General features: G+C 32.8%; 1 protein-coding gene across 1 annotated transcript in view; it reads left to right on the top strand.

Annotated features, from left to right (window-relative positions):
- alka (glycine receptor subunit alpha alkaliphile) overlaps positions 1-9,060 on the top strand; it is a 100,138-nt gene extending 91,078 nt beyond the window's left edge. The window contains exons 7-10 of the mRNA XM_085959180.1: positions 616-756; positions 6,100-6,329; positions 7,444-7,584; positions 8,749-9,060. Of these exons, the coding sequence (XP_085815306.1) occupies positions 616-756; positions 6,100-6,329; positions 7,444-7,584; positions 8,749-9,045 (809 nt within the window). The 3' untranslated portion in view covers positions 9,046-9,060. The remainder of the gene's footprint in view (positions 1-615; positions 757-6,099; positions 6,330-7,443; positions 7,585-8,748) is intronic.
- Positions 9,061-23,788: the final 14,728 nt, after the last annotated feature.

The following is a 23,788-nucleotide window of genomic DNA, read 5'->3' as shown; positions in this document are numbered from 1 at the left end:
CCATCATATGAATATGCAATTATAATGTATTAAAAGATCAGAAAATCAAATATATATTAAAACTGGTATTAACTGTCATTTTTTGGAAAGATATTAACCCACATGATTTAATATCGGCCAGAAAACCTAAAATACTAAAATCACTACCTACTCTTTATAAAAGTTAAAAAAATGGGTTTTTGACAACTTTTTAAGCGAATATTTATACACTTTGTTTTGAACTTGTAATATAGTGCTAATGCACATCTTTTAGACAGCATATTTATATTATAAGTGTTTTAAAATACTATTACTATACCTGTAAGGGCACGAAGCGTTATGTTTACTGATTTTTCTCGATTCACGGATATTCACCGATAACCAAAATATTATATCTCATACAAAATAATACCATTATTACAAAATCTTGAAGGAGGAAATATTTCTCAAAATAAAGTTAATAATTTGTAATTTGAGAAGTAGGTAGCAAATATTTAAAAAAAGGCTTCAATAAAAACATTATTCATGTTTCATTCTAGAGTACTTATTAGTCCAATTCTCATGACTAAACGTGTTCACATATGTCAATCTATAGGTTGGGTATGGGGTGGTTATTAATATGGTTTTCCTTATCAGTTTCTTACAGTAACCAAAAGGTGCGGTTAAGATGGAACGATGCAGGTGTGACAATCAATCCAGAGCTCAAACTGCTCCAGTATCACATGGGAGAGCCGCTACGCTTAGAGGAAACCAACGGCTATATGGTGGAAAAGGACGGTATGGTAAACATTACATTTTATTTTATTAAAATGCTTTATTTGTTGAAATTTGTATATTGGTATGTTAAATATCGTACATACTCTAAATGAAAAATAGAATAATTTTATCGAAATGCTACAGTCGTATATTATAATTACGTAGATAAACATACTTATTATTACAAAGTTCAAAAGGAAAACCCGGATAATATGTTTGTTCCCTGTAATTAATTATACTCGTACCAATATCAATAGTAAATATGTACCTCAACGTCGTAATAGCTTATGATATATTATGACATTAAGTTGTTTCATAGTGTATATTCAATATTGCATTTATCAAAAATGAAACGGGCTTATATCATATTAACTTGACATTGGTGTAATGACCAAAGAAAATGTCATGATATATGTCAACAAAAGCGGATCGAAAGCTTGAGACCAGCCCGTTGATTTCTTCTAGTATATTCGTATGAAATTACAAAATACATAAATTTGACATTTAAAAATCAAAACAAAATAATGATATGAAAATGAATGAGAGGGCGATAGAAATGTAATAACTGCAACAAGATAACGTACCAAAAATATTTCGTATAAACAGTTTCAAATGTATGTTATATCACATTTAGAAAATGATATAATAGATTTAAAATATTGGGGGAAACAATTTGCTTTTGGGACTCGTAGGCTGACCGGAGTTTCCTTGGATCAAGGACTTAAGGAACTTATTTATTGCATTAAGAATCGCGTATAATTATAACAATTGCATTACTACACGATTTTTATTAATCAAATAAAAATAAGTTGATGAAAATATAATGAATGTGAATTCACCGTATAAAATAGGTCAATATCGTATTTTATAATAAATGGGTGTATTACTTACACAGCCAGATATCTCCACATGTGTTTTACGTATGTGTTCATTTTAATTTTTGTATCTACATGTCAACCATGTGTAAGGACTCGATGATTCCGAAAGTAAGAGCATCTTCCTCCAGCGGGTCTATTCTATACAAAAGGCTGCTTTCGTCCGCTAAAACCGCTAACTAGGGTATGTTTGTATCAAATTATTAACACGTATTGTAACAATTATAATTAGCCGGTATTAATTGTTGCAATAAATGATATATTTTAACGGCATGCCCCCTGCCTGTGCTAAAATTTAGAGCATGAGCGATAGAGAGACAGTTTCGACTGATTAACTGATTATAATACAATTACAATTATAATATTTCAATATAAAATGTATGTAACAAATACTAACACATTATCACTTTAGCACGTTAGCGGTCGATAGTCGCCTTTTGTATAGAATAGACCCGCAGGAGGGCACTAAAAGACTCATGAGTCGCGCTGTAACCCAAGGGGCGCTAAGGGGACGCTAGGCCAGTAGTCGGAAAACTAGCACGCGTGCAACTGGGGCGCTCGTGAAAAGTTGTGTGATGGCACGGTCTAGACTTTTTTAAATGAAAATGATTTATTAAGTTTTTCGGTACTTTAATAATTATAGTCAAATATATTTGTCTTAACAAAGTTTTACTAGTTTGATTTCGGTGGCACTAGGATTGTATTTATTTATATATTATTTATGTGTCACTTTTTTGACTTACGTTAATAGAGCGCTGACGAAATATATGTTATTAAAGAAGGCGATAGTCCGAAAAGGTTTATAAAACTCTGTGTTAGATCATCAGTGACGTCCCTAAACAAAATTCCGCCCCTAGGCAGCGCCAGAATACCGCCCCATTTTGTTATACAGTATTTTTTATCATCCTTTCATGACTCCAATATTTTAGAAAGGTGTTGTATGGATACATTACTAACAAAATTGAAAATATACCACTAAACCTAATTTAAATGCCATCTCTACTTTAATAGACAATATTGAGAGCCCACGGATTCAGATACATTTAAAAATACTACACCTGATAACTTGCATGTATCATTGCTGGTCACCAAGGACGTGTCGTCCAAGGACAACGGAAATAAACTAGACATCACGACCCCGACAAAAAAATACCGTCCTGTTAAACCTATTATGTTAATAAATACATTTTATTTCCAACCAATGAGCTGAATTTTAGCTAAGCTATGGTACCTACCTATTTCTATATATACCTAATGATTCTCCTCAATATGCCACCTTTCGAGTAACTGCCGCCCCCGAGCGACGCTCATTCTGCCTACCCCCACGGGACGTCACTGAGCACAGATCGCGACGCTCTTTTGTGATAGCCAAGTAACATGCGACCCTTCGCCATATTGGATAAATAATCATTTTTATTAGGAAGCACACAAAAAATAATCGGTGTGTGTACTTATGTACGCGCGTTAGAAGTTATACTTCTTTGACGTAACAAAACAAAAATAAAACTTGTGATAAACTAGATTCTTTGACTAGCTCTTAATTATCTTGTAAAATTACACACCCGGGAAAAAGGACCGCTTATTGGAATGCCGTTGGTTTAGTTCTGTACACTTTAACTTATATTACTAAATTATTTAATGGTTTCCCGTTGTTTTTATTTTTAAAGTACCAACTGTCACTCTGACGTTTAATAGTTTGTTTACGTAAGGAATTTCAAATGGCAAAAAATAATAAATTCGCTGCCTAGGCAACGGAACAATTCTAAACTATAATATTATACTGTATAATCGTCACGATCGCAGTATCATACCGTGGCTTAAAGGTAGTGCGTTCGGCTGATAACCGAACAATCGGTGGTTCGAATCCGATCGAGTGCGTTTTTTTTCGTGTGAAAAATAAATTATGTGTTACATGTCACACCCCAAAAATACACTCTTTTATCTGGCTTACAGAGCTTTAGCAAGATAATACAATGTTTAATGCAACCACAATCAAACGATGTATTTGGCGATAGTACATATTATTGGATTATATTTTATTGTAGTTGAAAGCCATGCAGTCGATGTGATCTGAATTTCACTTGGCACTCACGAGCAATATCTATAATATTATTATATTGGGATATGAAAACCATTAAAGAAAGTTTTTCAATTAAAAAAATTTATATTATTCCTCGACCAAAGAGTTGCAAATGTGATATCGAAATCTCCACGTAGTTATTTGAAAATGGAAAACGATTTTGACAGCCGCTCCGAGAAAAATCGAAAACAAAAGACATTCTATGAAAAAAATGGTCGCCCAAAAAATCCGCGCATGCGCATTTTCTCACTATAAAATATCGTAGGGGTATAAACCCCCCCTCGCCAGCGGATCCGGCTCATTTAAAATTTCCACGTCGAAGTCACCGGAACTCTGACAACTGCTTTGATTTTCTTTTGAAATAATTTGCTAGAAAAGTAGAATTTCCCTCACAATACGTACAATATAGTAACTTTATTATATATTTGGGTATTTTTTTACTAAAAAAAAAATTCTCCTCGATAATTACAGCATTTCGTTCACGTACCTTGAATAATATTTTGTTTTGTTACGTAATAATATTAATATTATCTTAGTATTACTTAACAAAATGTATAAAATGCAATAATAAAATTACTACTTCTCTTATAGGCGGAGCATATAGGCATCACAATAAACATAGTTTTTCCACAACGAATAATTTTCTTATCAACACAATTAAGAGGAAAACGATTAATTTTGGAAAACTATTAAACACGATTGCATTATCATACTGTGACGTAAAGGCAGTGCGTTCGGCTGATAACCGAACAATCGTGGTTCGAATCCAATCGAATGCGATTTTTTTCGTGTGAAAAAAAAAATGATGTGTTACATGTCACACGCCAAAAATACACTCTAATCTGATTTTCTAAACTCGCATAAAGAAGTATAACTTCTAATTCTGCTCGACTTTTTGTATGTGTTTATCTCACTTAACTGTTCGACCTGCCTCGCCAGGCCCCCTAGGCTAGAGCCCTGTTAGCCCTTCGCTGAGGGGGTCATGATGTGGATCCAGTGACTCCCTAGACAAAATGCCGCCCCATTTCTATACTTACAGTATTTTTTATCATCCTTTCATGACTCCAATATCTAAGAAATGTGTTATATTTATACATTACTAACAAAACATATACCCACTAAAACATAAAAAATTAAATTTAAAATATTTTCCCCTAAAAGTGGGGATTTTTTTGATGTTGGTTATTCTTACATGTCATTTTCGAAATACATTAATTTACTCTGTCTTGAGGAATTAAGGGCGATCCTTGTCGCTTTTGGTCTTAAACATGGAAACATTTGTAATGATAATGATATTAGTTTTTAGCCTGAGATCGCTAAGGTTTAAGATATAATAGCGGCGCGACACTTCGATATAGACTCAAATCGTTGACATCTTTAGTTTTGAGGGCTAACGCAACTTCCATGCGCCATGGTTAATTAGTCAGACTGTAATTATTCGCAAATCTGCACGTGTCGTTTCTGGTCACCAAAGACGTCGAAGGGCAACGGAAGTAAACTAGACATTGCGAACCCGACAAAAAACCACAGTCACATTAAACCTTTTGTATTTTCGTTTCGTTTTTACTAAATTTGGTAGCTATTTCTATATAATATACCAAATGATTCCCCTTGATTTGCCGCCCTTCGAGCAACCGCCGCCCCCAAGCGACGCTCAATCTGCCTACCCCCACGGGACGTCACTGTAGATCATTAACTGTCTCCTTTTTCCAAAATAAAATAGATTAAAATATCAGCTCGTTGCAAAGTCCATAATATAGATAATCGATATGGATTTATTATTACACCAATAGCAAACGTAGTTCTATAATAATTAGAATGTATTTCGGATCATTATATTTTACTTTATTTATCTTCGTATTTTTAACAATAAATGTTTTAAATATTATTTTTATCACAACAATTATTCGAATTCTAGTATTTTGAATAATAGACGGTTTTTATGGATATATCTGAAAAAAATTCTGTGGTGACAACTACGCTGCAACTAATATCTATATTACGTAAATAGTACATACTAGTAATTACGTAGACCATTACTGAGTGACTCATGTGGACATCGTTAATACTTTATTCAATATTTACATTTAATATTTATGACTACGGCGTACCTACAAGATATAATATTAAAACTTTAATCGAGAATATACTATAGATACTTCTGACGACTGATATTATAATAAATTCATTAATTGTATTTCAGTGGAAGATTTTATTTATTAATATTTTTCCGAATGTTACTTGTCTATTTTTATTCGAAAAATATCAACAGTTCTTTCTATATTTTTTCTAAATCATTATCCACCAGTGGTATATCCTTTGTTACCAAACTTCAACTAACCTACATACTATATTACTGTGCATTAATATTTAATTACATATCATTCAAATTAAGTTCCTTTTTTTCAGGTAACTTCTCTCGACTGGTGGTTTACTTCAGGTTCGAAAGACAGATCGGTCATCACTTGATACAGACCTTTGCTCCATCTTCATTGGTTGTGATGCTCTCTTGGTTCAGTTTCTGGTTGGACCTTGACGCTGTCCCAGGAAGAGTGACTCTCCTTGTCACCTGCATGTTGACGCTTGTCACCATGTTCACCGGATTGCGTGCTGACATTCCACCTGTAGCATACGTCAAGGTGACTAGTTTGGTTTAATTGACAGAATCATGCGATATAAACGAATAAATACAGCAAGCTAACTTAAAATACAACAGAATAAGCTGCACTACACATAACTGTAGGTATAACCGATGGAAAAATCGCATTCAATCTAGGCTGATGGTAATATACCATAAACTAACTAATACTAAGAAAAGAAGTTTATATGTAAAGTTGCATTGTTTAAAATACGAATTTGCTCGGAGTTGGTCTCAAACGTCAGCATATACCTAATAGATATAGTTTGTTAACTTATGACTTTTTTTAACTTTAAGTATATAATCAAATTAATATTACATTATTTAAACTTTAAATGGACCATTTCTCCGTCTTACTTAAAAGGGTGACCTTGGAACTAGGACGGGATTGTCAAGTGGGTCAATTTTGGTAAGCAGATCTTATGCTTCGGGATCAATCAAACGTAATAGAGAGAGAGTGCCCAATGAATGAATGTTCATGAAATAATATTAAATAAATATGAACTACCTAACAGTTCCCTCCAAATCAACCCGCCTCGAGCCACATATTAATCAAGCGTCTCACGAGGCCCTACGTTTGGGTGTGAAGCAAGAGCAGTTTTTTACGTCTGGTAATCTGTCTGGAGTAGATTTTCACATCATACTTTCTCAGATCAGGTCACGCATTCAACTATCCTTTGACTAAGATTTCTAATACTTAATTTAATAAAAAGTACTCATAGGAGAAAGGACCACGGAAAATTAACATAAATAAATTATTCAATTTAATTTAAATATAATATGTAAATACAAAGTTTAAACAATACGGACATATTGATATTCACGTCCGCAATGAGACGCCGCCTTTTTTTAAACCTTAAAGTTGGCTTTGTGGCAACCAGATCCGACGGTCCGATGGACCCAGCACCTTGTTGGACCGTCTTGATGATTTCTTTCCTTTCGGACCACATTCTCGGACATTCCTAGAGGATATGGCTTACATCCTGTGGTTTTCAGCCACATGCACATGTTGATCGGGTGACAAATCCAAACTTAAATAGGAGCTGAATTAATCAAAAGTTTTAAAAAAAATTACAATACTTTAAATCATAATGAATATTTTTTTTCTATTAAAGGCTCTGGACTTGTGGATGGCTGGATGCATGGTATTTGTCTTCGCAGCTCTTGGAGAGTTTGTAGTTGTAAAAGTTTTGGATGTACAGTATCAAATAAACAAGAAAAAGTCACAAGATGGCATGCCTCGAATTATCCCTGTGGTAAGTAATACTATACTATTTTGTAAATGTAAATTAAAAGTACTATTAAAACAAATACTTATCTACAATATTAATTTCCTTTGGAGTAAGTATACAGTAAACTAGTTTTCCGCAACCTTTTCGGTATTGTGGAGCCCTTACAATGTGTATGAAGTTTCGCGGACTCGTGATAAAAATATGATATTAAAATCACTCTTTTCAAAATTTAACCCCTTTCCTCAAATTTTAAATAATAAAATAAAGGGATTTAAACATATAACAAATAAAACATAGGTACGTCAAATTTATTAAGTAATATATAATAAAGGAATGTATAACATTCGCACATAATTATCCAAAAAGCGCAGTGCACGCATCTACCATACAAGACTTAAATAAAACTTCTGTAATAATTGTAAAGACATTCTTAATGTTGATTTTTTCACAATTGAGGTATTAGATTCATGTGGAGCTTATAATACTTTTTTTGTGCGTTTAATGCTGTTAATTGTCTTTTAAATAACCAATGGGTTTGTTTTTAACGATTGGATATTTTGATTCCAAATGACGAATTAATTTTGCTAGGCTTACGGCTTGACTCGCTCATTGTTTCGGTCGCTGTTTTTCGCGTCGGGTATCGTATTTTTTTTCCAAAAAAAAACAAAAAAATGGCTATATGCATGAGATGTTTCCAAATTATGCATGTTCAATATAATATAAATTATTGAAGATTGCATTCTCAAATCTTTTGAATTATTCGTTGAGTAAAAGAAATAGTTATTGAATTAAATTATAAGCAAGTGCAAGTAGGTACGTACAAAAACTAAATAATTAGAGTGATACAAGACATCGGTTCTTAATAATTAAGGCATTTAATTACCTATTTTGGTTTAATATACAAAAACCGATAAGTAGCCAAAACTATTATTGCAATTCGATAAGCATGTCATGTAAGAACTACTAGTTAAAATCGTCACGATTAAGTAGGATGTCCGTAGCTTATTTAAAAAATCACACTGGCGCGAATTCAGCCGTTACGGGTTCCCGTTCCCGGGTGTCCCGTCGGGTATCGTATTTTTTTTTCAAAAAAAATAAAATATTTTTTGTAATGGGTATAAGTATGCATAAGATGTTTTCAAATTATATAGGTATGTTCTATTAATAATTTATTTAATATTTTTACAGCGGATTAACTCGAACGAAAAAGGAGGTTGCAACACGGTAGCAGCATGGGACACGGCGGGCGTAAGATGTCGCAAAGTGGAAGTGGTGTCTCCATCGGGAAGCACCGCGGGCGTCCGCGGCGTCGAGCGGAGACAGAGCATTTTACAAGTGGCCTGGCTCGACTCGGACACGGGCCAGGAAAAAGTTTTATGGCGGGAAATCGACAAACTGTCGCGCGTCGTTTTTCCCGCGGTTTTTTTACTTTTCGTCATCTTGTACTGGCCGGTTTTGTTGCTGAAAACCAAAATGGTCGCATAACATGATTCCGTATACAAGAGAAAGAAAGACATTAGGTTGTGCTAGAGTAGTGTTTATTTGCAATTATGAAAAATGCTGACGAAATGTGATTATTGTATTGCAACTAGCTTAAGTATACTATATTGTAAAATTAAAAGAAACATTGTTTAATTTTACATGACAATTTTATTATTATTTAACAGTGCTCTCTCAAAAAAATCAATGAATAAAAGTAATACGTAGGTACATAAAAATTTCTTGACTAGATATAAGTAATAAAATCTTGAACTATTTTTTGTCCTCGTTTTTTACATATTGATTTTACTTCTTCGGATTACAAAACAGTATAAAATGCGTCATACTTTTTTAATTCATCTTTTCGAAGCAATGATAATGTGTATCATTACATACTATATACATATAACTAAAATGAATAGCAAGAACAACCAGCGATTGCCGCTTGTACCTACTGCTAGTATTGATACAATAATTATTATCATGATATATGCAGCATCTATGTCCAATTTCATGAAATTAGTTTGATATAAACAGGAAGAGTTATACAAAAAGAAAGTAAGTAGTAAGTTCCCTATCTTGTGTAGGCGAAGTGATCGAGTCGAGTGATTTGAAGTTTCTCCTTTAGCTTCATGAGACGAGGAGAATTATTTTTAAACGTAAATTTAAGCAGATTATTTTTTTTTTATTCTCATGAAGCTAAAAGAGTTGACCAATGTGATGACGGTTTCTTCCAAATTATTATAATAATCATACTGTTTTCCTATAAATTTTAAATACTGCACATTATATGACTAGCTTGTATGCTTGTATGCTACATTATGACATATATGAGACAGGGCTCGAAATGGAAAATACCGCGAACCGGAATTGACTAATATTTTGTATCATATATTATATATTATCAGGTTTTGATGATACTTTAAGTGGAAAAAATCAACTTTTTTTTTTGAAATTGTATGCCCATTTTGTATAGAATATTAGTTTCTTATATCGCTACTATCTCAAATGTTATATTAAATAATGTAAGTACCGAATACCCCATTTACACGGGCATGGATTTACTACTTACAGTACGTATTATCGCAGCCATAACAAAAAATGCACGTGTAAACACGTATTACCGTGTAAATTGCAGGATTGCATGCATGGATCAAAAAAGTTCAGAAATTTATAAAATTTCACGCAACAATTGGACTGAGCAATATTTGCGCCTGCGCAGTAGAACGATAGTGGTGAGCTTGCCAGTAAAAAAAAGAACTACACCGCAGAAACTCATGTTGTGGTTAACCGGTTTTCACGACCTGTCAAATAGTATCATACAATGATAGGTAACTTTATTTTACTTACTTATGAAGAATGATATTGACAAGGCAGTAAGCACAGTTACGTGTAAACAGTTATTATCGCGATAGTTTAAAATACACACTATTGGTGCAAGTAAATCCATGCACGTGTATAGGCGCTAGAAAGCTGAATTCTCTATAATTTATTTCTTTCGTTACATTATTGGGATTGAAGTACAATAATTTATTTTTCAGGAATTACTACGGAAATATTTCTTTTAATTTAAGTATTAGTAAAGTTATTCGGATAAATCGATTTCACATAAAACGCCAAGTCGTCTTCATAATAAATTGCTAAGGCATCGCGCTGCATCAAGAATTTTATTAACCGGAATTTACGTATTCCCTGTGTAGGAGTAACATTCCGAGCCCTGTTATGACAAAACAAAATTCGAAAAACACATTAGATGGAATTTAACCGAATATCCAGCAAAACGATTCAAATTTTAATGATTAGAGTGATGTCAAACCACAAAGTGTGTATAGCTTTAATAAAATGATAAATTGCACTTCATTTGTGATTAAATGGTACCTATAACTTAAGATTACTTTATGTCAATAATGTTTATAGTAAGAGCTGATGTAAAAGTATATAATATAAGTCACACATATGCTTCAACTAGTGATTCCTTATTATTCTACCTGCTTGTGTAAGCTTTGGTACTGCTGAGTAATTATTCGAAAAAAGAAATGCAAAGGAAAATTTTATTTTTGACCTCGGTATGATAGGTAATATGTATAATATTAGTATTGTTATTCTCATTGGTTTAATGCTATGATTCCCAACTAGGATTCCATATTACACTCGTGCCAGTTCCACGAGAAATTATAAACGTTTGCGAAAAATGACGTAATTGAGTAAAAAAAATAATATTCAAGATTTTCACACTACCTATTAAGAAAATAATTAAACACTTTGAAAGTTTAGCTTGGTTAGATGATTATTATTGAACAATTAAATATTTTAAGAATACCTAATAAAATATTGTATGTTCGCCTAGATTAGGGATGGCGAACCTATGGTACGCGTGCCTCTTATATAATATTTAGTACTTACTTATATAATATTTAAAAATAATAACGACATAGCCATGTGCATTTTCTTCGGTGTTTCATACTCTGTTCACCAATCGATGTGCAAACGGAAACGACGAAATTCATGCATAGATGACAAATCGCATTGTATTAAAAATTGCAGGAAAACTCCGTTTCAAGGATAATCATTACGTTTGATGTAAATATACAATTGCATTGGTCGGTCCTTAGGATCGGGGAATTAAAAATAAAAATATTCACTCAACAAACCTTATGAAATTAGTTATCGGCAGTTATTCAAATGTAATAACTGCTTGTTATTTTGCCTCAAACACAATCTCTAAAAATAGAAAACCGTTCAGTGATTTAGAATATTATAATATTGAAGAAGAGTAATTTAAATGATCCCACAATCTCTTTGATTAATTTCAAAACAAGCAAAAAAAATCAACGAATAAAATATATGTCCTCGGCTAGAAATATGGTGAAAGATAGAATATAAACAACTCAATTGTAATTGTAATAGAATTCTTAAAAACTATTTTTATAGAAAACTTTTTTTTTCGCCATGAAAAACTGCTTGGCACTTCAGACAGTCGAAAAATATTATTTGGGAAATTTTGGCACGCGTACGTAAAAGGTTCACCAACACTGGCCTAGATATAATGTTTATTATCCAGTAAGCCAGACATGAAAAGAAATCTTTTCTTTTATCCCTGAGATTCTTGGAGATTTTACAAAATATTTCAACCAAATAAAACGTGTGGAATCACTGGTTTGCGGAATTATTATGGCAACCAAAATCATGAGCGTCCATTTTAATGTAAAGTGATCACTTCTTGACACCGCTATTATAAAAATACCAAGCAAAATGTAAGTAATTTCACGTACATATTATAAATTAATTAGGTACTAACTAAACGATCGGTAGGAAATAATCAAAAATTCAAATAGTACATATTCACGATCACCGATAGTCATCGCGTCATCGTATCTAGCGTCGAGGGGTTCCCAAACTTTTCCTGCGATGGAACACTTCCTGAAATTTAACGCAGCACCTTGTTTATTTGGTAGGATAGGTAAATAATACGTACCTAATCAATAGAATTTAAAAAATCAGAATAAACTAAGTAACTAGTACTATGTATTGAGTAATTATTTTTAAAACGTAACACATAAAAATATAAGTGAATGAAATTCTTAATAACTTCGATGAATTTTGGATCCTTGAATTGCAAATCTTTTTGGAATCAGGCACAATATTAGAAAGTTGAATAATTCATATACCTCGTATGGCGTCAAGCCTATTCCTGGACTTTGAATTCGTTGCATCATAATGAGAAAATCCTGCTTCGCCTGTCAATATGCCGTCGAACATATTTGAATTTGTTGCAGCTGTTATAGCTTATAAAAACACTAGTGTTCCGCGGAACATAGTTTGGGAAACCTAGTCTAGATAGCTACAACCAAAATTAAAATACATCTTATACAGTCATTTCAATATAAACTACCCTGTTTAATTGTCTTAGTCATTATATTAGTAAACCAAAGCTCTCTTTCTCATTCATATCACACTACATGAAAGCCATATAAAAGTAACACTCTTAGGGGTCGTCCATAAATAATAATGTCACGCGATTTTCGGTTTTTCAAAATTATTTTTATATTTTGATGTTGTTAACGCCAAACTGCATTATGACAACAACCCCTACATATCCCGGCACAACATCATATATGAATGACCCATTACACCTTCCCTTTTCAATAAACATTTTTCCAGTGAGTCTAGTGTTGACACCATTGAATTGCATATTCATTTGTAACTTTACACTTGTTTGAAGGGAGATGAGATTTATTTGTCAGAGCCGCGATGAGATAATAACGCCTTGTAGGTATTAATGTTACAAGACAAAAATAAGTTTTTTATATATATAATGTACCATCATTATTTATATGAACAAGCACATTAAAACAAACATAATAGTTCGTAAGTAAGTGAGCTACCAAAGCGAGACATTAATATCAGACCACCATTATCTGCTTCCAACGCAGAGAATATTCATTGTTATATAGTTACTTGAAAAATTATCATGTGTTGTATATAAATATTAAATACATAAGTTGTCCTTTTCTGCCTATATTTTACCTAGTAGGTGATTTCACCTTTTTGTTTGGCACTCCCTCTTGTTTTGGTATTATATCCGCCGACATTCTTACTATCTTACAAAACCATGTTACAATGCATGTACCTATATCAGCGTTCGAAGTGGAGAATTTTACGAAGCGGAGCGCTGAATAATTTTACGAAAATATTTACATAGATAAATATATAAATACATAGTTATCCAATAGTATATATTGTATTTTATAAAAATAATTTTGTTCGATTTTTTTTTGTTATATGGCCTAGCTCACGTGGTTAAATCAACTTTTCAACGAGACGGAGCGATAATATTGGGGATTTTATGAACCGGAATGGCGCGCTGGTGCGCTCCGGTCCATTTCGAGCTCTGGTGTATGTATTATAATCATGGCTGTTGTAACGGTGACGGGATAGAGATAATACTAGAATTTAATTTAATAAACCACACAATTGATTGTACTGATTTCTATCTACTCGTAGATAACCTAATTCACACGGAAAACTATTTTAATTTTCTTATAACATTGTAGCAGTAAAAGTGATCAATAAAATTAGAGTTTATTTATTTTTTATATAATATTATAATCTAATCTCACATATGAATGTTAATTAAGTGAACAGTTAGTATTTAAAAAAAACACTGTTTACGAAAATGTCCAGTTGCACTCATAGATAATATAAAATAAAATTATAAATATTAGATAATTAATTACTAATAATAGTGTGTATTGTACCATTTTTACATATAATACAATGCTTGTGGCTGTGCTTATAAAAAGACGATGTTGGACTAGTTATTTCAAAGTTGTTAGGTATAAATAAGAACGTTATATTTTATAAATTATAATGGCACATTTTTAAAAAGGTATTGTCACCATACAAGAAAATATATCCCCTATAGAAAATACGATAAAACCAAAGAGATTGGATAAAACTTATCACTTTCAGAAATAATTTTCCAGTGTGCCCTTTATTATTATTTTCTAATGATATCAAATTATTAAAAAACTACAACATCAATAGGTGATATCAACTTTAAATAATTCATTATTAGATACAATTAAGAATCGAACGAGTATTCATTATTACCTATTTTTTCATAGTTTATAAATTATTATCTTTATAATATCACAATTCCTTCGATTACAGAAAAAATTTGGTGAATGGACTATTACTTTTTCTTCTTATTCGTCAGGATCTCATGACTGTAGTAACATTGGTGTCTTAGTATGGAGAATGTTCCCGGAAAAGTTCGGGGATCGCAGTTGAAGCGACAAGATGCGGAAGTCAGTGGCGCCTGCTAAATCTTATTAATCCCCTCTGGCCCTCCCGCCGTCATAAAAAAATCAATAATATGTAATTATGATCTTCATTTGCATACAGATTTGTTTTTTTTGCTAATGCAATGTAATGGAAAGTGAAATACAATAATAATCTCGTCCTTTACCACATCTCTAGCATTTTAACATTTATTTCTTACCATAATAATAATAATATAATACCTACCTATATAATATATTAAATATTATGTAATACTAATCTAATTTTGAAGTGCAATAGGTACGTTCAGTTAACCTAATTCAATTTTCAAAATAATATGCCCTATTTTGATATTAGATACCTACATAGTAAGGAGCGCCTTCTCTACAATTAATATTGTATAAATTTTTTAATTATTAATATTCTTAAAATTTTTTGAAAACATGAAACTGTTGTTCTCAATTTTAGAAAAGCTTATTAAAGCAACTAATTTATATAATTTTGTAAATATTTATGTTTAAATCATTGTTTAAGGTGGAGGATCAAACTACCAGGGCTATCTAGCGACAAAATACAAAGCAAGCAATTCATTGATGTTTTAATTAATCAATAGGTATAATATAAAAGATTAAAATTATATTTTTACATTACGATAAACAATTTTTAAAAAACCCGTAATAAGATGTGCGTAAATAATTAAAGAGTCTTATGCTATTACATATTATTTTATGCTCAGTAAAATATAGATTCTCTTGAATGTAAAATAGATTTTTTAATAACTCATAGTTTTAATGCATTTTATATTTAATTTACAAAACATTAATTTTTCGAAAAATCAAAATGTATGGCTTGAAATATTTTTTATTTATATCGAATTGAACCTTAAGGCTTTAACTTTATTTTAAAAAATACCTACTTTAAATATTGATACGGTACATTTTAAAGCACATTAAAATATAAATTATCAATAAACATATTATATTGATATGTTCAATCGCACGCTTCGTATTCACCCGCTAGGTGTCCCAGGTAGGTTCAACCTACCCAGTGGCGAAGGGCGGAGGTAGGCTATTAAGATCCGACGTAAATAGTGCACACTAAACTTTGTCAGTCATATTTAATTGTTTTCATTAAACTAAGAATACAAATTGCAGGTGTTGCTGGTTATTTTAAAATTCAATTAAACCCTGCCTAGCCAAACCATCATAGAGGAGTTAGGCTGTGGAGATCCAACAAAAATAGTGTACACTTTTTCAGTCATACTTTTACCCATGTCTAACCAAACCGTAATAGATAAAAAATATTTTTCTATTTATATTAAATATCTAAAATTATTTATGATTTTAGGGGTGTGGTCGAAAAACTGGATAACCCACAAATGTGTGTCGTTGTCATGTCGTTGTCAGATAACATGTCCATAAATGTGGCTTATCCAGTTGATGATATAACTTTAGATATTTTATAGATAGACAAACATTTTTTTTACTATTACCTATTATGTCTTGGCTACGCAGGGCTTAATTGAATTTTAAAAACTAACCAAAACCATTTGCAATAATTGGTAGTCTTAGTTCAATGAAAACAAACAATATGTATGACTAACAAGATTTATTGTGCACTATTTATATTGAATTTTAACAGCCTACCTCCGGCCTTCGCCACTAGATTGAGCCTCCACCATAAAAAAAAATCACAGCACAGCATATTGTAGTGGCTAGTCATTCATTATTAATAATACATAATATGTTTTTGAGTCACTAACCTCGAATTTATTTTGCTGTAAACGTCTTGTAGTTAAACTGAAATAGATTCCATTATTTTTAACATTATATGAAATTTTTAAAAACTTATTATTATATATATCTTTTAAAACTACTATTGCTACATATGTACCAAAAATAGAAAAACTATATAATATCACAAGAATCGTATATTGAATTTTTCATCAAATTGTGCGTACGACGGTTACATTGTGATTGATTCTATAGTGGATGTTGTATAAACTTAAATTATGTTAAAACGTACAATACGTTATTTTAATATATTATTATTTGCCATGTTTAAATAAAACATATACCTATGTAACTATTATAGACAATACTATACATATGTATCGTATAAATATTATTCAGTTAATCGTGAACAAATTTGTGGCCTTAACATTTAAATCAGCGGACTTAGAAAATAATATTATAAAGTTGACAAGATTATTAGGTACCTACGTGGAGAAAGATTTAATTATTGATGTGAAAGAGAAATATTCTCTCTTATAGGTATCATGATCTGAAAATGCCTTGTGGTATATATAACTCTAATTATTGTACTTTTAAGTATTAAAAAAGTGTTACGATACAATGTAAATCAAGTTTGTTAAAATGGAATTTATCTTGGAATATAATGGTCATGTTAAACAATACATTCTAGTTTTTTTTACATTACATATATATGTACCTACCAGTGGCGTAGCTGGGAATATTGCCTCCCTATCCAAAAATCATGCAAAGGCCTCATCAGTGTTTCGAAACAAAAAAATCCGTTCAAAATAACATACGAGACCGCTTTTTAGCATCCTACCCAAAGAGATTGGACCTTGGTCTTTCAATCTCTTTGATCCTACCAAATTTTTCCCCTACGATCCAATCGACTTTTCGAACCATTTTTTTCGTTCAAAATCAATGCCGAGAAGTCAGATTTCCGTGTGATATTATGAAATCATTAACAACTATCATGCTGAGATTTAGGGCACCGTGAGTGGTTGGGTCCCAATGAATTATATACTCTTACGATGAGGTAGCTATGTCACTGGTACCTACCTACAAATTCCACGAAACCTCCATGAAGCAGATGGGGTGCGGTCGTTTCATCAGACGTAACCCAAATATTAGGTATTTTTCAATCAAGTATTAAAAAGGCCCTGGCAACATTATTATACTAATTTAGAAACAATTTACTTGGTAAAATTTCATTTAACACTGATGATCGTGTCCTGGATGATACTCGGTACAATATTTCTATAATATCAATCATAAAATAAATGACACACCAAAAACTACAAAACGCGTTAACCATCATGAACTATATTTTCCCCGACACTCGCCTATTTGTACCTGGCGGACGATTTTACTTCCTGAAGAGTTTCTTTATAAGTACTTACTACTTAATGTATTGGTAAAATTCAGTAAATGAGTAGGATATTATATTGAATTGAACAAGTAATTCTGATTTTATCAACACAATACAATATTTCTGTTTCTTGCATTTGACCATTTTAAATTCATCTGAGAAAATACCCGTTTGGTATAGTAATTAGATGTTGGTATGCTTAAAATAAATGAAATTATTATGTAACCACGTGTGCATGCAACTATCGCGGTCTTTTGTCTTAACCTAAACGTCTTATTTGTATTTGTTGAATAATCGTGAATTCAGCTGTCCCGCGCGGGACAATCTATTTTTGTATAAAAAGCGGGACGTCTCAACGCTGTGACGACCCCACATTTGGATCACCAGAAGAAAAAGAAGCTCCACTAAGTTGGTACTGATACTATAATATATTAATTATAATGGTGTCCGCCGCCCTTTCCAGCAGAAAAAAAAATCAGCAAAATGACTAGGTATAAACCTTTTATAAAATAGGAATGCACTAAACTTAAAAATTTGTTTTACCAAAGAATAATAATTATGATATGCTTAGAGTTTAGACCTTTAAAATAAAAAGTTACAAGTGGGTAATCAACTAATTAGTCTGTACGCCCACTACAACGTCTGCACATCTATTCTATACACAAGACTGCTTTCGGCCATTACGGCAGCTAAATAGGGTAGGAAAGTATATAAATATTAACACTGTAACAATTACAATAAGTTAGCCGTCTGCGAGTCTATTCAATACGCAAGGCCGCTAAAGTGATAAAGTGATAGTATTTACAGCTAACTAGGGCATAGAGTTATTAGCAGTTATTGTAACAGTTACAATAAGTCGGTTGGTATTGTTGCAATAAGTGCTATATTTTAACAGTGCGTCTCTTGGCTGTGATTAAATTTAGAGCGAGAGAGAGACAGTTTTGACTGATGAGACGGCTTACGTATTGTAACAATTATAATACCTCAATACAAGGCGGCTCTCGTGGTGCAGTGGGTAAGGCGCTGGCCTTCCACCCGAGAGTTCTGGTTTCGATTCCCAGTCATGACAAAAACATTAAGCCGGCTCGCACATCACAACTCGCCTCGTGTGCCTTACCGCCATAAATCAAATTTTCCGAGAACAGGCGGCCAGTGTTGCATGACACAACCTCGCACATCTATCTAGCGACAGTCGCGCGTAGCCTTCGAAACGTATTGATATTTCAATGCGGCGATCGGCGAGCCGGTATAGGAATGCCCAATTCGCATGTGTTTCTTTGCGACTTCGACCCTCCGACTCGGAGCCCGAGAAGGATGCAACATGTCGAATGCAACAGCCAGATGTTTTTTTCAGACGAAACAGTTGCATTCGGTCGATCTGCGAAGCTCCATTTGGCAACACGTGTTATGTTGTTTCGTTAAATAACGATGACGTCACATCGACGTATTCGACACGTTTTTAGGCGAGACGAGTTCCAATGTGCGAGCCGACTTATGTGTTTTTCTCAAAGCCTGGGTGTTTGTGATTGTTCAAAATTACTAACAACCACCTTGTACGAAAAAGCAAGGACATGGTTTTAATAATTCTAAAAAAAAAAAAATACCTCAATACATAATGTATGTAATAAATACTATCACTTTATCACTTTAGCGGCATTGTGTATAGAATAGACCCGCAGAACTGTCAAAACTGTCTATCGCACTCTAAAATTTATCACAGCCAAGAGAGGTGCTGTTAAAACATAACACTTATTGCAGGGCTCGAAATGGAACGGAACGCACCGGAGCGCCGTTCCGGCTCGTGAAATTTGTAAAATTATCGCTCCGTCTCGTGGAAAAAATATGTTGACCGTCTGAGCTAGATAGGCCATAGAATATAAAATCTGACACACTTATTTTTATAAAATACACATACGATTTGATAACTATGTAAATATCTTCAGAAAATTTGTCGAGCGCTCCGGTTCGTAAACTTTTCCATTTCGAGCGCTGTTATTGCAAATTATAACAACTAATTTATTGTAATTGTTACAATAAGTGCTAATACTTGGATACTTTCCTACCCTAAATAGCGGGCGAAAGCAGTCTTTCGTATAGAATAAATGCGCTGATCGTTGTATTTTTACAGCTCGGTGCCAGACAGAGTAGAAGACATTATTAGTAGTGTTGGAGGTAGTCAGCATAGCGAAACCTGCACGGGGCATAGAAAGGGTCAAAAAATCGTCTTGTGGTTGTATTGGCGTGCGGCCTAAACTGATTTATACCACTACCTACGACTCTACGAGTACATTAAAATATTTTTAGTTAATAATTTTACACTTTACAATATCATCTTTCATAATACTTTTAACACATGGATAATACTATAATTACCTAATTATTATTGTCTGCGATTTTTTGATTCGATTATTTGTTAAGAACGTATTTTTAATGAAACGACTACACTCCGATTTCTATAAGCTGGCGTAAAAGGCATCGCGTCGCTAGCGTCGCATTCATAGATGTCGCATTGACGACGGAGTTGGCGGGGGGCGGACTTAATGCAGTGTTATAGTAAAGATGCTGAAGTGGGGGGAATTTAATAATTTAATTCCACTAGTTCACAAAAGAACCGTGATGACGTGTACGCCAGCTTATAGAAATCGGACTCTAGGTACCTACTTCATCTGCTTCATGGAAAACCACTACTGCTATTTATGTTCTTTCCTACATTTTCCGCCCTTTCTAATGTGCCGCCCCAATGCAATGCATGTCCTGCCTACCCCCACGGGACGTCACTGGTCCCCTGCATAAAATTTATCCACAGACCCAATGATGTTGAAACGTGAAACCCAAGACACCAAACCCAAATACTATGAAATAATAGTGCAGAAGTATCATTAACAATAAATTAATATAATTATTTACTATAACAACAAATATGAACTTCATTTTATTGTTATAACCAGGGCTTTTTTTTCCATTTAACGCGGTGGAACGGCGTTCCGGCACCTTTTTTCACGGTTTTATTTCAAAATCAATTAAACGAAAAAATATTTGCGCTTAAGTAATTACAATAATAATTCGTTAAAATGATAAAATAAGGTACAGGTGGAAGCCATTTTGAATGTTGGCGTGTTAGTGTTAGTGAAGTAACCGTATAGTTTAAATAGCAAACATGCGTATGTAACTAGCTTCATACGTATGCTGCGTATTATGATTTTGACAGTTTGACGTTTATCGCATGGCAGCATCTGCGTATATTGTTATTTACGTTTGTTTAGTCAGTTTGTGTTACGATTACGTGTTGTGCAACTATTTTATATATTATTTAGTGCAACCCCAAGTTTAAATATGAAAAAAATTTCCTGTTACTTCTCAACCACCGGCAGCGGCGCCGATTCCGCAAATAAAAAGCTCAAAACAGAAACGATGACAGAAGATATGGAAATATCGGTACATGTAGATGTTCCTGAATCATCTCTAGCTGATCTCGGGGATCAAGGTCGAACTCAAAACGATTGGCCAGACTGCTGGTCATTAGATCAAAAAAACGATTTTTGCTCAAAAAACGAATGGTTGAAAAAAGGCTGCTAGATAATAAAGATGTTGAGTTTGCACTTTGGGCTCGCGTACTTGACCAAAAATATTGGCCTGAAGACATTGATAATCGGTTGACATTTGGAGAGATGGAAATTAGAAACATTTCGATCAGGCTACAACTAGATGAACGAGAAATGATTCGTGGATTTCGCGAATACATTCTCGAAAAGACATATTCTGAAAAACTCTTGCGTTTGGTATATGCTCTGAATTCTATTCCCATTTCTTCAAGTGAATGTGAACGGGGGTTTTCGCAAATGAATCTTATTATTACCCCAACAAGAGCTTCGTTAAACACTAAAACAGTTTCGGCACTCTTGTTCATCAAACTCGTGGGACCGCCCTTGACACTTTTCGATCCTTCAAAATATGTTGATAGGTGGTTACTTAAAGGAAGACATTCGGCCTTAGACTCTAACACTAAGAAAAGGAATCGAGATGATGTATCAGACGAGAATTGGAAAAAACTTTGGAAATCACTCTAAACTTTTATTCAAGTTCATAAATAAATACATTACATATGTATTTACAATTATATTTTAAAGTTAGTCTTATTTAGTCTTATTTGTACAATATATTTCAAATATAATGTATGTATTTTATTGTTTCTGTAGCTTTGTTTTGACTAAAATAAAAAATTATCGTAAAAATCAACCTTTTTTTGTTCGCTTCGTGGCATAGCTCCTTTAAATTTCATTTAAGTGACATTTGAATATAATTTTATTTAGTAAAAAGCTTGACATGAAGTGAGTTCCGGCACCTTTTTTTTTTTAAAAAAAAAGCCCTGGTTATAACTACACGTTTTATTTAGCATATTATTATAACGTTGTACTGGCCACCTGAACCCTGTCATAAGCACTTCATTTTGTATGTTCACACATAGTATCTACTCTTGTAGCGATGGCCAAGCGGTAACATGTCAGCTAGTAATCAGTAATCAGTCAGTAACGTCGTGGGCCTCGGATTCGAGTCTCAAAAATGATAAATTCACTTTTTTAATACCTACCAACTTAATATGTCTTTGGACCAGAGCAAACACCTAATTGGTGAGTAAATAGCCAACATCTATTTTTTGTAATAACAAAAATCTGTACAACCTCTACTCTGTAGAGGTCCATATCCTCCGTTTTGGATCGAACATCGTAATTATTTACCTTTTTACTTTACTCTTGTTATTGCACCATTATAAAACAATTGACAATTTAATATGACAATCTTAAATTTTGATTAAAGGTACTTACATATTTATTTTTTTAACTAAGTACCTAATTCACAAAATGGACAACCCATTATTTTCGTATCACACACACACATTGTCATGTCGTAAAGTGTAACAAAGACAATATTATTTAACATGACATGTTAAATAATATTGTCTTTGTACATTGTACACGTTACACATTACAATAAGTTAGCCGTCTGAACTGTCAAAACTGTCTATCTCACTCTAAAATTTATCACAGCCAAGAGAGGTGCTGTTAAAACATAACACTTATTGTAAATTGTAACACTTACAACTACTAACTTATTGTAATTGTTACAATATAGCCGCGTTGACACGGTCCAAGTACACTTGGACCGAGTACCATCCAAGTGCACTCGTATGAGACATCCTCATACTAATTATTCCTATCCTAGCTACTTGGACCGCGTCCTACTCATCCAAGTTAAGGGGACGCTCTACAGAATTGCCCTTGAGAATTGAAAATATGATTTTTTTACATGTGGTCCGGAATTGTTGCTCTACTGGTAATATGCAAAGGTCGCCGACAATGCTTTGGTCTAAAGTAATAATAATGATCTCTTATTTAATTTAAATCATAACACTGTCAAAGTGTATAAAATATGGGGTGACCAAAAAATGATATCTTCTAATATACGTAAATGTTACTAAATTCAATTTGTTAATCAGGTGTTTGGTGGAAAACATTGCAACCAATATGATGGATAGCCACGATATAAACTTAATAATAATATATTAATAACGTTTTAACCTGAAATTGTCCGAGAGGATGTTGAAATACATATCTACCTACATCTTTATTTCATGTGCTATCCAAAAAACATTATTAATGAATAGTATTTATTTTGAATATGTAAGACCTATTACATAACTATTTAAAAAAAAAATGGGTACATATTGTTTAATTCTAATGCATATTTAAAAAAAAATTAATATAGTGATGTCTGTTTATTATAAAAGAAAGTGACTTTTTATTAAAAGAAATGAAAATATAATTAATTATATTTTCATTTCTTT

Source organism: Rhyacophila brunnea, unplaced genomic scaffold, assembly GCF_057557595.1.
Source record: "Rhyacophila brunnea isolate RB1 unplaced genomic scaffold, BYU_Rbru_1.0 scaffold_8, whole genome shotgun sequence".
Classification (NCBI taxonomy): Eukaryota; Metazoa; Arthropoda; class Insecta; order Trichoptera; family Rhyacophilidae; genus Rhyacophila; species Rhyacophila brunnea.
The sequence above is the reverse complement of the archived record's forward strand: the minus strand, read 5'-3'. Positions and strand labels throughout refer to the sequence as shown.